The sequence below is a fragment of the Carlito syrichta genome, unplaced genomic scaffold (assembly GCF_000164805.1).
Source record: "Carlito syrichta isolate Samal-C Ts95f unplaced genomic scaffold, Tarsius_syrichta-2.0.1 Scaffold295139, whole genome shotgun sequence".
NCBI classification, from domain to species: domain Eukaryota; kingdom Metazoa; phylum Chordata; class Mammalia; order Primates; family Tarsiidae; genus Carlito; species Carlito syrichta.
Window position 1 is genome coordinate 803,953 of NW_007239235.1, and position 14,468 is coordinate 818,420.

Here is a 14,468-nt window from a genome sequence, read left to right on the forward strand (position 1 = left end):
CTGTCTTGGCCTCTTTATTTCTGTATTTCTCTCACCCGGGAGGACATTTCTACTTTTCTATCATCCATCCATTCATTCATCCATCAGCTATTTGCCAGATATAATACTAGCATGCAGGCTGTATAACAACAGGGGGTTTCATCTGTTTTGTTTACTGCTGTAACAAAGCATTTAAAATGGTGCCTAAAATTATTCATACGACAGGATATTAGCATACAGAATATACAAGGAATGCAAACAAAAAAATTCACAAATAATCTCATTAAAAAATGGACAAAAATACTTTAAACTTGACTACAAGGCTACAGTAACTATAAAAGCATAGTATTAGAACAAATATAGATACACAGACCAATGGAACATAATAGAGAACTCATAAAACTGCTGTCTTAAAATCATCTCGTCTTTAACCAAGTTAACAAAACAAACACTGGGGAAAAACATATTATTTAACAAATGGTACTGGAAAAACTGACTAACCATATGCAGAAGAATGAAGCTGGACCCCCTCTTCTCACCATATACAGACATTAACTCAAGATGAATTAATGACTTAAATGTAAGACTTCAAAGTATAAAAATCCTAGTAGAAAGCCTAGTATACACGCTTCTGGACACAGTCTAGGCAACGAATTCATGAACAAGACCTCAAGCAAATATAGCAAGCAAATGTGGCAAAAACCATCATTGACAAATAGGCCCTAATTAAACTAAAGAGTTTCTGCACAGCAAAAGTAACCATTGACAAAATAGACAACCTATGGTAGAGAAAAAAATGTATGCAAACTATGCATCCAACACAGGACTAATATCTAGAATCTATAAAGAACTCAAACAAACCGATAGAAAAAACCAAATCAGTCCATTAAAAATGAGCAAAGGGCATGAACAGACACTTTGCAAAGGAAGACATATGGGTGGCCAACACACACACAAAATGCTCAACATCACTCATCACCAGAGAAATGCAAATCAAATACAAAGAGATACCATATCACACAAGTCAGAATAGCTATTGCCAAAAAGTCAAAAAACAACAGGTGGTGGTGAGGAGGTGAAGAAAAAGGAATGCCTATACACTGTTGGTAAGAAAGTAAACTAGTGCAATTCCTGTGGAAAGCAGTTTGGAGATTTCTCAAAAAACTAAAAATAGATTTACCATTTGACCTGGCAATCCACTAGTGGGTATATATCCAAAGGAGTATAAATTATTCTACCAAAAAGACAACTGCACACATATGTTTATCACAGCACTATTCACAATAGCAAAAACATGAAGCCAACCCAGATGCCCATCAACAGTGGGCTGCACAAAGAAAAAGTGGTACATATATACAATGGAATGCTACACAGTCATAAAAAAGATGAAATTATGTCATTTGCAAGAACAAAGATGCAGCTGGAGACCATCATTCTAAGTGAATTATCACAGAAACAGAAAACTGAATACTACATGTTCTCACTTAAACACGGAAGCTAAACGCTGAATACACCTGGGCATAGGGATGAGAATAACAGACACTGGGGACTCATAAAGAAGGGATGAGAATAACAGACACTGGGGACTCATAAAGAAGGGGGGTAGTTAATGGATGAAAAACTACCCATTCAGTACCATGCTCACCACCTGGGTGATGGGCTCAATAGAAATCCAAACCTCACCATTACACAATATACACATGTAACAAACCTGCACATGTACCCTGATACAAATGGCCAACAGGTACATGAAAAAATGCTCAGCATCACTAATGATTAGAGAAATGCAAACCAAAACTACAATGAGATATTATCTTACCCCTGTCATAATATCTACTAATAAAAAGACAAAAAAAAAAAAAAAAAAAAACAAAACACAGATGTTGGCGAGGATGCAGAGAAAAGGGAACTCTTACACACTGTTGGTAGGAATGTAAATTAGTAGAGCCTCTATGGAAAACAGTATGGAGATTTCTCCAAGAACTAAAAATAGAACTACCATTCGATCCAGTAATCCCACCACTGGATATCCCAAAGGAAATCAATACATCAGAAAGATACTGGCACTTATGTGTTTATTGTAGCACTAAATACAATAGCAAAAAATGGAATCAACTTAAGTGTCCACCAGCAGATGAATGGATAAAGAAAATGTGGTATAGATACACAATAGAATACTATTCAGTCATAAAAAGAATGAAATCATGGCTTTTGTAGCAATGTAGATGGAACTGGAGGTCATTATCTTAAGTGACACAAGACAGGCACAGAAAGACAAATATAACATGTTCTCACTCTTAAGTGGGTACTAAAAAAATGTTTTCACATGGACATAGAGAGTGGAATGATAGATGGAGACTCAGAAGGGTGAGGGAGTGAGCAGGGGGAAATGGTGAGAAATTGGTTAATGGGTACAATGTAAGTTATTCAGGTGATAAAAGCCCTAAAAGCTCTGACTTGACCACTACACAATCTATGCATATAACAAAATTGCACTTGTACCCCATAAATTTGTACAAAAGGAAAAATAAATAAAATAAAACAGTGCCTAGCATATATTAGGCATTGAAAAAGTATGCGCTACATAAATGATCCTAGGCATTGGAGATAAACAGGTAAAAGAATCAATCTTGTCTTGGAAGAACTCACAATAGAACAGACCAAGAGTCACAGGAAACAGAGAAGCAGGCAGCATGCTGAGTAGTGCTATGACACAGACATGCACTAGTAACAATGAAAGCATCAAGACAAAACACTGAGCACTCCCTAACTGCAGTACAGCAGTCTTGATCACTTCTGGAGCAAGTACTGCTAGGTACAAAAATTACTCAGGCAACGAAAGGGTAAGGTTAGCATATCTGGCAGGGATGAGAGAAAACACAGGCACTTTGACAAAAGGACAGGAAGTTACTTAATCCACAGTGCAACACAAAAGAATGGATGAAAAAAGCAAACATAATGCAGGATAAGGCCAGAAGGACTGGGAGGGATCAGATGCTGAAAGGTCTAATATGACATAGTCAGGAATTAAAAGCAAATATTTTGTCTTAAATATGTTTGGGGAAAGGGTTATCATTTATGGAAGACCCTATATGCCAGCAGAGTGAAAGACAGAATGAAGGAGGGTGAAAGGGAAGAAGGTAGAGAAATTGGCTGAGAAGCTGCTGTAATTACTCATGCAAATCCAATGATGGTCTAAAGCTAAAGCAGGGGAGAGGGCAAAGGTTCCAAGGTAATTCAGGGGGCTGAAAATACATGACTTGTTGAATAATTAGACAAAATGCATAAGATTAAAAAGGCTTACAGCTACCTGACTTTGGAACACAATTTAAGGTATTTAAGGAAAAAGTCAGATTTGGGAGAGAAAATGATTTGGGGTAAATACACACAAAATTTGAGATGCCTGCAAGGTGCAGCCCAACTGAGATTTTCAAAGGAAAAATTCCTTCTCAGAAGAGCCATCTGGGCTGGAGGTATAGACAATGTGGAGCGTAATACATGCAGGCAAGTGAGATGAGAAGGAGACTAAAGACCACTAACTAAGGAGTGGAGAGAGGAGGAAGGAACAAAACGAAGAGCTCAGCAAGAACAGCCAGAATGGCTTTCTTCTCACTCATCCTTTGGTTCTCTCAGCTTCAGGACTTCGTTCCCTCTATGAGTCATCCTTCACATTTTCGGTTTGGGTGAAGTACTCTCTGTGCTCCCACATCACCAGAGGCCTGTCTACATAGTAGTACTTAGCACATTACATACAAGATGGTTAACTAGGCAGCACTCCACAAGAGACAGAAGTGTATCTTGGTCACCACTGCACATCTAGGGTCTAGCACAGTACTTAGCTGGCAGGTGCATTTAAAAAAAATATACATTTGCTGAGTGAGCTGTACCTTTGATAGCGCTTAGTGTCCTTTTTATGCATATGTGCTGCCATCTCTCCAAGGTGATTCAGAGAGAATGAAGACCATATTTATCTCTTTGCAACCTTAGCAACTAGCACACTACTATACAGACAACATTTTCCATAAGTGTCCTGATGATGATAATATACAGAAAGGATGTGTTAATCTGCTACTGTCTACTTCCTTGGAGTAGTTTTTGTCTACCAACTTAATCATGATAATGGAAACATACAATTTTCACTCTCTGAGTTCTCTTATTCGCTAAATGTTTTTGCTTCCTTCTTCTCATTCTCCCCCGCCCCTTTTTCTTTATTCTTTTTTTTTTTTTTTTTTGAGACAGGGTCTCACTCGATCACCCAGACTGGAGTGCAGTGGCACAATCACAGCTCACTGCAGCCTCAACCTCCTGGGCTCAGGTGGTCCTTCTGCTTTAGCTGAGACTACAGACGCGTGCCACCATGCCCCACCGATTGTGTTTTTGTAAAGAGGAGGTCTTGCTATGCTGCCTAGGCTGGTCTCAAACTCCTGGGCTCAAGCAATTCTCCCATCTCAGCCTCTCAGAGTTGCTGAGATTATGGGCCACTGCAACACAGCTCTTTCTTCCAATTCTTTGAAAGTAACTTGAATCTCTTTTTTAAAATAACACTGTCTAGTATGTAATAAAATACTTATATTTTAAAGCAAATTTTGAAAACAGATGAAAGTTTTGTTACAACTCCATAATTCTCTAGAATTTTAAACCTCTTCTCTAACAATGCACTTTTATTTGTATGATATTTTTGATCTCATTATTAACTCCATTATAATGTCATGAGATGAACAGGCGAGGAATTATGATCCCATTTTAAACATGAGGAAGTGATAGTGTGGAAAGATTAATTAAATAACTTGCTAAGCTTAGAGTCAGTTAAGTAACATTTTTAAAATTAGATCACGATTACCATATGAAGAATATCTGAAGACTGAAACATTTTCTATTATACCATTTAAAAAAAATTGCTAATTAGCTTTATCCAGTCACCAAGTTAAAACTGGATTACACTGAGTCTGACTTTCTAATAAGAAGGTAAACTTCTCTGACATTTACCTTCATTACATGATTTTGAATTTACAGATTCAACTTGTAAAGTGGGTTCATTTACTGAGTTAGTCTGTTTTGTGTTGGTATAAAAGAACACCTGAGACTGGGTAATTTATAAAGAAAAGAGTTCTTCACAGTTCTGCAGGCTGAAATTCAAGGCCATGGCTCTGGCTTCAGGGGAGGGCTTTTAAACAGTGATACAAAATAGCAAAAAAGGTCACTGGGGAAGCAGACATCTACAAATAGGGGAAAACTGGGGGGGCGTACTGCTTTATTACAACCTACTCTCTCAGGGGCTACCGATTCCCATGAGAACGAATCCAGTCTCCTGAGTACAAGAACTCATTCACTACCTTGACAAGCCACTGAAGAGGGATTCACCCTCATAATCCAAACTCCTCCCACTAAATCCCACCTTCCAATACCACTACATTGGGGATCAACTTTCCATGAGTTTTGGTGAGGACAAAGAAACCACATCCAAACTACAGGACTCACCCTTCAACGTGGGTTCCTGATAACGGACACATAAACTCTAAGGTGTGTTCTTTGCCAGAGAATGAAATAGAGCTCTAATCTCAGCTCCTTCCTTACAACAATCATTCATAGCCCAGACATTTTTGCCAGTAATGTCTAAACAAGTTAGTTGACTTATCTTTCCAAATTATAAGAAAATTTACTCGGGAAAGATAACGAGTGCCACTTAAAAAAAGCTATTTAAAGGGTCTGTATTACGATGTACAGGACTGCCTTGGAGATGTGTTTGGTTCCAGACCACTGCAATAAAGCAAATATTGCAATAAAGTGAACCTTACAATTCTTTTGGTTTTCCAGTGCATAAATAAGTTATATTTACACTATACTATAATCTAGTAAGAGTGCATTAGCATTATGTCACAAAAAAGTATACACCTTAATTAAAAATCCTTTATTACTAAAAAAAATGCTAATGATCATCTGAGCCTTCAGCAGGTTGTAATCTTTTTGCTAGTGGAGGATCTTGCCTAGATGCTGATGGCTGCTGACTGATCAGGGTGGTGGCTGCCAAAGATTGGGGTGGCTGAGGCAATCACTTAAAATAAACAATGAAGTCTGCCCAATCAATTGACTCTTCCTTTCAAAAAATATTTCTCTGTAGTACTCAATGCTGCCTTATAACATTTTACCCACAGCAGACCTTCTTTCAAAACTGGAGTCAATCCTCTTGAAGCCTGCTGCTGTTTTCCCTTCAGATTAACATATATTTCTAAATTCTCTATTGTCATTTCAACAACGTTCACAGCATATTCACCAGGAATAGATTTCACCTCAGGAAACTACTTTGCTCATCCATAAGAAGCAACTCCTCACCTGCTAAAGTCTGATCATGAGATTGTAGCAATTCCAGAACATCTTCAAGCTCCACTTCTAATTCTTGTTCTCTTGTTATTTCCACCAAATCTGCAGTTCTTCTCTCCTTGATGCCTTGAACTCCTCAAAGTCATCCATGAGGGTAGGAATCAACTTTTTCCAAATTTCTAATTAGTGTTGACACTTTGGTCTTCTCCCATCAATCATGAATGTTCTTAATGGCATCTAGAATGATGAATCCTTTCCAGAAGGTTTTCAATGTACTTTGCCCAGATCCATCAGCGGTATCACTATATATGGTAGCTATTACAGCCTTACAAAACGTATTTCTTAAATAAGACTTGAAAATTAAAATCACTCCTCGATCTCAGGGCTGCAGAATGGATAATGTGTTAGCAGGCATGAAAGCAACATTAGTTTCCTTGTACATCTCCATCAGAGCTCTTCCCAAGAGCTGGGTGACCAGGTACATTGCCAATGAGCAGTAATGTTTTTAAAGAAATATATTTTTCTAAGCAATAGGTCTTAATAGCAAGTTTAACATATTCAGTAAACCATGTTGTAAGCAGATGTGCTGCCATTCAGGCTTTATTGTTCCATTTATAAAGAGCACAAGCAAAGTAGATTTGGTGTAATTCTTAGGAGCCTTAGGATTTTTGGAATGGTAAATGAGCACTGGTTTTAACTTGCACCCAGAGAGACCACAAGTGTACCCAGATAGACCACAAATTTAGTGGAAACAATACTGATAATTTAACTGTAGTATCATTGTGTCTTCTTATCCTACCACAGACATAATTATTTTCAAGTCAGTCAGTAACTTCACTGGCTTCTTCAGACAAATGTTGCTTTAATGTATTAAAAACTCCTGGAATGTCATTAGCTGGAATGCCAATAATACAGTCACCAGCTGCATTATTTCCTAATAAGAGTTAGTCTTTCCTTTGAAGATTTGAAGTCAGCCACTGACTTCTCCTCTTCAGCTACCAAAGTCCTAGATGGCATCTTTTTCCAATAGAGGGCTGTTTTGTCTACAAGGAAAATCTGTTGTATAGTGTAGCCACCTTCATCAATGACCTTAGTTACATCTTCTGGATAACTTGAGGCAGCTTCTACATCAGCACTTGCTTTACACCTGTTGTCATCTGAAATACCATGATGAACAACCTAAATCTTTTCATATGATTGATCAAAAACCTTAATGGGTCACTGCCAAATACACAGTCACACACATATACACCTTACCACATGTACAGTCATAAGCTTTTTTGAGCAATTTTACCTTTCACAAATGCAGATATACAAAAAGAACATCTCTTCATTTTCTGAGGAAATTTCAATGTTTGTACATACATGTACAATGTTTACATACAAGTCAACTTTGTAATAATGTATTTTCATGGAGTCAGATTGGTGAAAAAATGCATAAAACAAATTAGGACTCTAAAAATGCCTTCGCAATTTATAACTCCAGGATTGGAAATAATAAGAAATACATAGCACAGGGAATTATAAAACATGCTGATAACTTAAAATAGTGGGAAAAAATGAAAAAAGAAAAGGAAGACATCAAAATAAAATTTAATATATGAAAATATATATTAAAAGAACAGATTATGGGCAATTACAAGGAAATAGTTCATAAAGCTAGCTGACTTCCACAATCACTATATTCTGAGGTCTTGCATCAAGATGAATAGCTGCTTTTTTTCTTTTAAGATATGGCTCTTCTTGAAGAATATATTCACATTTATTTTCTATGTGGCGTTGATCTTTTGAAATTCTCCTATGATTTGATATATACTGACATGAGCATTCTCTATTAAATTTTCCCCTCTTCTGCGCCATGCTTCTATGTTGTTTTGGGTACAAGGAAATCCATTTCACATGTACCCAGATAGACCACAAATTTAGTGGAAACAATTCTCGTGATTTAACTGTAGCATCATTGTGTGTCTTCTTATCCTACCACAGACATAATTATTTTCAAGCCAGTCAGTAACTTCACTTGCTTCTTCAGGCAAATGTTGTTTTAATATATTAAAAACTCCTGGAATGTCATTAGCTGGAATGTCAATGAAGGCAAATGACATACTTTTGAACTGAAGTTTTTGTTGTTGCTGAATCATGCAATCAACTCATCTAAATTTTCTGCCAAATGCATTGGGCTGAATGGAAAAAAAATAAGCTTTATTGGTAATACCTTGAAATTGACCTTTAGAAGTTCTGATCCCACCTAATTTGTAATCTGTCAGTATGGTTTGGGGATTCAATTGAAATCCATTTTCTTCTGCAAAGTCCACCAAATCTTCTAACAAGCACTTATAAAGTGCTTCATGTTTTCCAGTCATTAATACATAAATGAGGGGATAAGTTCTAGAATTTTTAGATCCAACAGGGACATAACTTTTATACAGTTAGTAAAAAAGCAGTCAGGACAGTTTTGAAAGTGCCATCCATTTGAAACATACTAGTTTTTCTATGTTATTGGTAAATTTAAGAAGTCTATTCTCTATTTAAGAATAGTCAAATCCCTATTCAAGAATAGTATATTAAAGGGCAGAAATTATATGCAATTGAATAATTAGGCTGGAGAGATTTTTTGCTTGTGTTTTCATTTCTTCTATGATCTTTGAAACACTCACTGCAATTGTATTTGGAGAGTGGTTAAGGTCTACAAATTTTCTAAGTACATCCTGTTCATTTTGCTCAGGTGTCACAATTAAGTGATTTTTCTGCTTTCAAAGTACCAATAATAATTAGCTTTTAAACTTTTATCTTTCATCATTAAGTAGCCTTGTGCAATTAACTTATCACAGCCTTTTTTTTTTTTGTCTTTTTAGAAAGGAGGTCTTGCTATGTTGCCCAGGCTGGTCTCGAACTCCTGGCCTCAAGTGATCCTCCCACCTTGGCCTCTCAAAGTTCTGGGATCACAGGCATGAACCACTGTGCCTAGCCAATCACAACTTTTTGAGAGAGAACAATTTCACAGATCTCTTCCATTGTGTTGTAAGAAATACAGAAAGAAGGAATATTCAGCTTCCCCAATACCAAATGTGTATTAGCCAGAGTCCTGTAGAGAGAAACCAATAGGATGCATATATAGATATATGAAAGGGGATTTATTAGGGGAATTGGCTTGCATGACTATGGTGGCTGAGAAGTCCCATGACAGGTTGCCTGTAAGCTGGAGACCTTCGTATGCTAATAGTATGGCTCAGGCCGAAAGCCTCAGGACCTGGAGAGCTGCTGGTGTAAGCCTTGGAGTCCAAAGGCTAGTAGCCTAGAGATCTGATGTCCAAGTCAGCAGAAGAAAAGTCTGTCCCAATTCTAGAGAGAGACCAGTTCACTTCCTGTACTTAATCTCTTCCAGATCCCAGCCAACTAGATGATACTTGTCAAAATTGAGGGCAGATCTTCCCTACCTAGTCCACTCAGACTCATATACTAATCTCTGGAAACAACCTCACAAACACACACAAAATAATGCTTTACCCAGTTTCTAGGTATTCTTGAATCTATTCAAACTGATGCCTAAAGTTAACTACACAAGTTACCCTTTGTCAACTTGGTACTCACATGAATATCTAAATCATACTTAGTTTTCAAATAAAGACAGTAATAAGGTAATAGTACTGCCAAATCTTGTGATTGGGATTTCAAACACCAGGGATTTTGGTCTTTTGGGATTTCAACATTGGGGGATTTTGGTGTTCTGAATTGTGTCTTTTGGGATTATGATCCAAAACCCTTTTTTAAAAAGGATGCTTCCAGTTACAACCACTAAGGTCACGATGCTTCCTCCTGGTTGTACTGAAAGAATATGCTTCAATCGCACTGGACAAAGTAAAATGGGCTACTAGTAAAATGATGGGCCTTTCTTTGATTACCATTATGTGCCTAAACAACTACTTACTGGGCCTGTTCCCTCACTTCCCCTGGGCCTAAAGGAGGATACAATTTCACTGAGGAAAAATGACTGGAACAGAAATTCCAAATCACTAAGAACTTACCTGTGATTTGACCAGTAGTCACACGAGCAGTTTTTAGACTTTGAGATGAGGTAGAGTTTGTATTATCCTCTCTAAAACAACTTACTAAAATAAAAGCACTTTTGACAGTTAGAAAACAACACTAGCTTTGTTTACATTTATAATACAATATTAGTTTTGTATATATATATATATATATATATATATAAATTTTTTTTTTTTTTTTTTAAGTTGGAGTCTCACTCTGTCATTCAGACCGGAGTGCAGTGGCTGTTCCCGGTCACTGCAGCCTCAATCTGCTGGGCTCTGGCGATCCTTCCGCCTCAGCCTTCCAAGTAGCTGGAACTACAGGCGTATGCTACGACTGGCTAATTTTTGATTTATTGTAGAGATGAGGTCTCTCCAAGTTGCCCAGGTGGGTCTCGAACCCACAGCCTCAGGCAAATCACTCACTTCAGCCTCTCAAAGCGCTGGGATTACAGGTTGAGCCACCGAGCCTGGCCTTGTTTATATTTTTAAAGGATCAGTAGATATGAGGTCTTTGTTCTTCTTTTCTTTTCTTTCTTTTTTCTTTTCTTGTTTATATTTTAAAAGGACGTACAATATCAATAGATATGAGGTCTTTGTTCTTCTTTTCTTTCTTTTTTCTTTTCTTTAGAAAGCAGGATTTATCAAGAGGACAGAAAAGCTCCCACAGTGGGAGGGGACCCAAAGGGGTTGCCCTATTCTTATTAATTTTCTATTGCTGGCTGGGCATAGTGACCCATACCTGTAATCCCAGCACTTTGGAGAAACGCTGGAGTCCCGGAGTTCCAGACCAGTCTAGGCAAGATAGCGAGACCTCGTCTCTACAAAAAATAAAAAATTAGCTGGGTGGGATGGCGCGTACCTGTAGCCCCAGCTACTTAGGAGGCTGAGGTGAGAAGATTACTTGAACCTAGGAGGTCGAGGGTGCAGTAACTGTGATTGTGCCCCTGTGTACCACCAGCCTCACAGAGTGAGACCCCAACTTGAAAAAAACAATAAAACTACTGTCTTTTTTGGATGGCATTTAAAAATCATTAAGAAGTAAATGTCTAAAACCAGATCATATTGAAAATCATTTTTAAATAGATTTATCTGTGTTTGCACTTCCTTCCTTTATTGTTTTATTTATTGTGTGATTATTTTATCCAATAAATGTTATCATAATAAATTTTAAGCTCCATGAGGGCACTGCCTGGAAACACGAAGAGAGGATTCATTGACTTAGCATAGTCAGTATAAGCTACTTGTCCCTTTTTTAAATTCCTCTAGGCTTGTAATACATATTAGGTTCAAAAAAATATTCTAAAATGCCAGCTTAAAGGTCTCCAGGAAGTAAAATATTTAATTATTAACCATTAGTGATATTAAAATATTTATATGCCTTTTAGTTCTACTTAATTGAATTTGGTAGAAAGGGAATAATGGAGGCAGTACTTTACTTGGCTATAACAGCATTATCAGTTTATCTGGAAAATAAAAGGTTTCGGGCATATCCTTCTCTGAGACTCTATATGAATTTGTCTGAAAACCACTTGTGTTAATGGAATGTTTTTATCTTCAGCTACTACAAGCGAAACAAAGCCTAGGTCTCAAAATTGAATTTAATTAAAAAATCTATTGCATAAGTTACTCCCACCAAAAAACCCTACAAATCTTAGATCCATTATAAGTGCTTTGTAATACATTTTGGTTAGTGGGGAAAGTATTGTATATCCATACCAATTTGTCCCTTTGTAGATGTGCTATTCTCACTTCACAGCTCAAGGCAAGAGACTGGGAAGTGATTCAGGATAAACAAGTGAATGAATGTTTGATAATGTGGAAGAGACATATATTCATAATCAATTTACCTGATCTGTCCACGAACTAGAGGTCTGTTCTTTGTCCTATTCATGTTCGAGTCAAATGGTACCTCAAAAAACTGTAAAAAGAATGAAGAAGACAGAAAACATTCAATACAATATGAAACAAATCTTCTGCTTTAGTACTGAAAGTTTTTCTAGAGTAAACTTTAAATTTGCAAGTATGAAATACCTTGCCACTTTTTGAAGAAAAATTTAAGAAAATGTATTAATTGTCATCAATATCTACTTCTATCTACTTTGAAAACCACTTTCTAAGTATGCAGTTGTCCTTTGACACAGGGGATTGGTCCCAGGACTCCCAAGTATACCCAAATTAATGAATACTCTAGACTATGTAGACCCTGTGAAATTCACCTATACGAAAAGTTTGCTCTCATTATATTCAGGGTTCACATACTGTGACTTGAGTTTGGGTGAAAAAAAAAAATCCATGTGGAGTTCAAACTCCTGTCCTTCTAGCATCAACTTTGCATTCTTTAATGCCCCTGTTTCAAGGTTAAAGCACTTGTGCTATAAATGATCTCAGAATCCTTCACATATCCCAAAGTCTGTGAATTAACCAACCCTGGGGAAGTAAATCAGATCCCAGATGAAATTTTACACAACTGTTGAGGTTATACTGGGATTAGGATAACCATCCTATTGTACCTGGAATAGTCCTAGTTTATACCTTGGAGTCAGCATCATTAACAGCAACCTCTTTCACTCTCAAAACATCCCAGCTTGGACAATGGATTAGTATGGTCACTCTAACAATGAAGTATGGTTTTAGCTGTTTACCTGCTAAAAGACAAGGCCTAGGAGATTATTAAAACTCACTTTCCAAAGCCTTGACAAACTGCACAATATGTTCTTAAATTTGTTATGAATGTCTCTTACTTGTCATCATTTTTATATAACAGAAGGCTCAAATATGTGCTGATCAGATTATTATTTAAGAATATCTTTGACTAAATGGGCTTGAAACAAATCAGTAGATCTAGACAACAATTTAACGGAAAGTTTAAGTCAGTATTTCCCCAACTATGTTCCCTTATACTTCTCGGAACTGCTCCCAGAAAGAATGACTTGATGGTCAAATCATATTAATACAATAAAGACTCTGAGAGTATGGGCCAAATCCAGCTTGTGCCTGTTTTCGTAAGGTCCATAAGCCAATACTTGAAAAAATTTTTTTAATAATTTGAAAAATAAATTGAAAGAATGTTTGTAGCACGTGAAAATTATATGAACGCTAAACTTCAGTGCTCATCAACAGTTTTTTTGGAACTCAGCTATACTCATTTGTCTAAGTATTGCTACAGCTGCTTTCACACAACAGCAGAGTAGATAGTTGCAACAGACACAGCATGGCCACAAAGCCTAAAACTATTTACTGTCTGGCTCTTTACAGAAATTGTTTGCCAACCCTAATTCACTAGAAAGTCTGAGATACAAGAACTTGGTTAATTATAATAACATGTATAGTACAATGAGAAAGAGAAGTGCAAAGAGTTATGGCAGCCCAGAGAATGAGTTCTGAATCCAGATGGGTAGGCAGGAAAAATTTTCTTCAAATACTCTTAAACCAAGACATAAAGACTCAGCAGTATCAGAAGGTTAAGGGGATAAACTAGAAGGGAAGAGCACTCCAGACACATGGGGAAGCACAAAGGGATGGGATATAGAAATTTGATGACGTGCCTCAGTAACTAGAAGGAATTCAGCACAGCATGGAGGTTAAGAGCCTAGGCTTTGTAGCTAGAGAGAGCAGGTCTAAATTTCAGCTTTACCACTTACAAGTGGCTGTGTATCCTGTGTAAATCTAGTTTCCTCATCTGTAAGATAAAAATAAAATAGAACTTACAAAGTTGATGTAAGATAACATATATAGAGCATTCACAATAATGATTAATTGAACTACTATTACTATTATTAGTATTGCTAGATGGGTGATGATGAAACTTCAGAGGGAGGCAAGGATCATGGAGAGCCTCACATGCCATGCTAATGAGCCATGACTCTATTGTGAATAAGATGTATTTTGAGCCGGGCTCGGTGGCTCAGCCTGTAATCCCACGCCTTTGGGAGGCTGAGGTGAGTGGATTGCCTGAGCCCGTGGGTTCGAGACCCGCCTGGGCAGCAAGACCTCATCTCTACAATAAATAAAAAATCAGCCGGACGTGGTAGCGCATGCCTGTAATTCCCGCTACTCGGAAGGCTGAGGTGGAAGGATCGCCGGAGCCCAGCAGGTCGAGGCTGCGGTGGCCAGGAGCGGCCACTGCACTCCAGTCTG

The 14,468-nt window shown here is 37.4% G+C and overlaps 1 protein-coding gene across 1 annotated transcript in view; it reads right to left on the reverse strand.

Annotated features, from left to right (window-relative positions):
* LOC103256739 (protoheme IX farnesyltransferase, mitochondrial) overlaps positions 1-14,468 on the reverse strand; it is a 103,197-nt gene that overhangs the window by 32,028 nt on the left and 56,701 nt on the right. The window contains exon 2 of the mRNA XM_008054508.2: positions 12,179-12,249. Coding sequence (XP_008052699.2) covers positions 12,179-12,222 — 44 coding nt within the window. The 5' untranslated portion in view covers positions 12,223-12,249. The remainder of the gene's footprint in view (positions 1-12,178; positions 12,250-14,468) is intronic.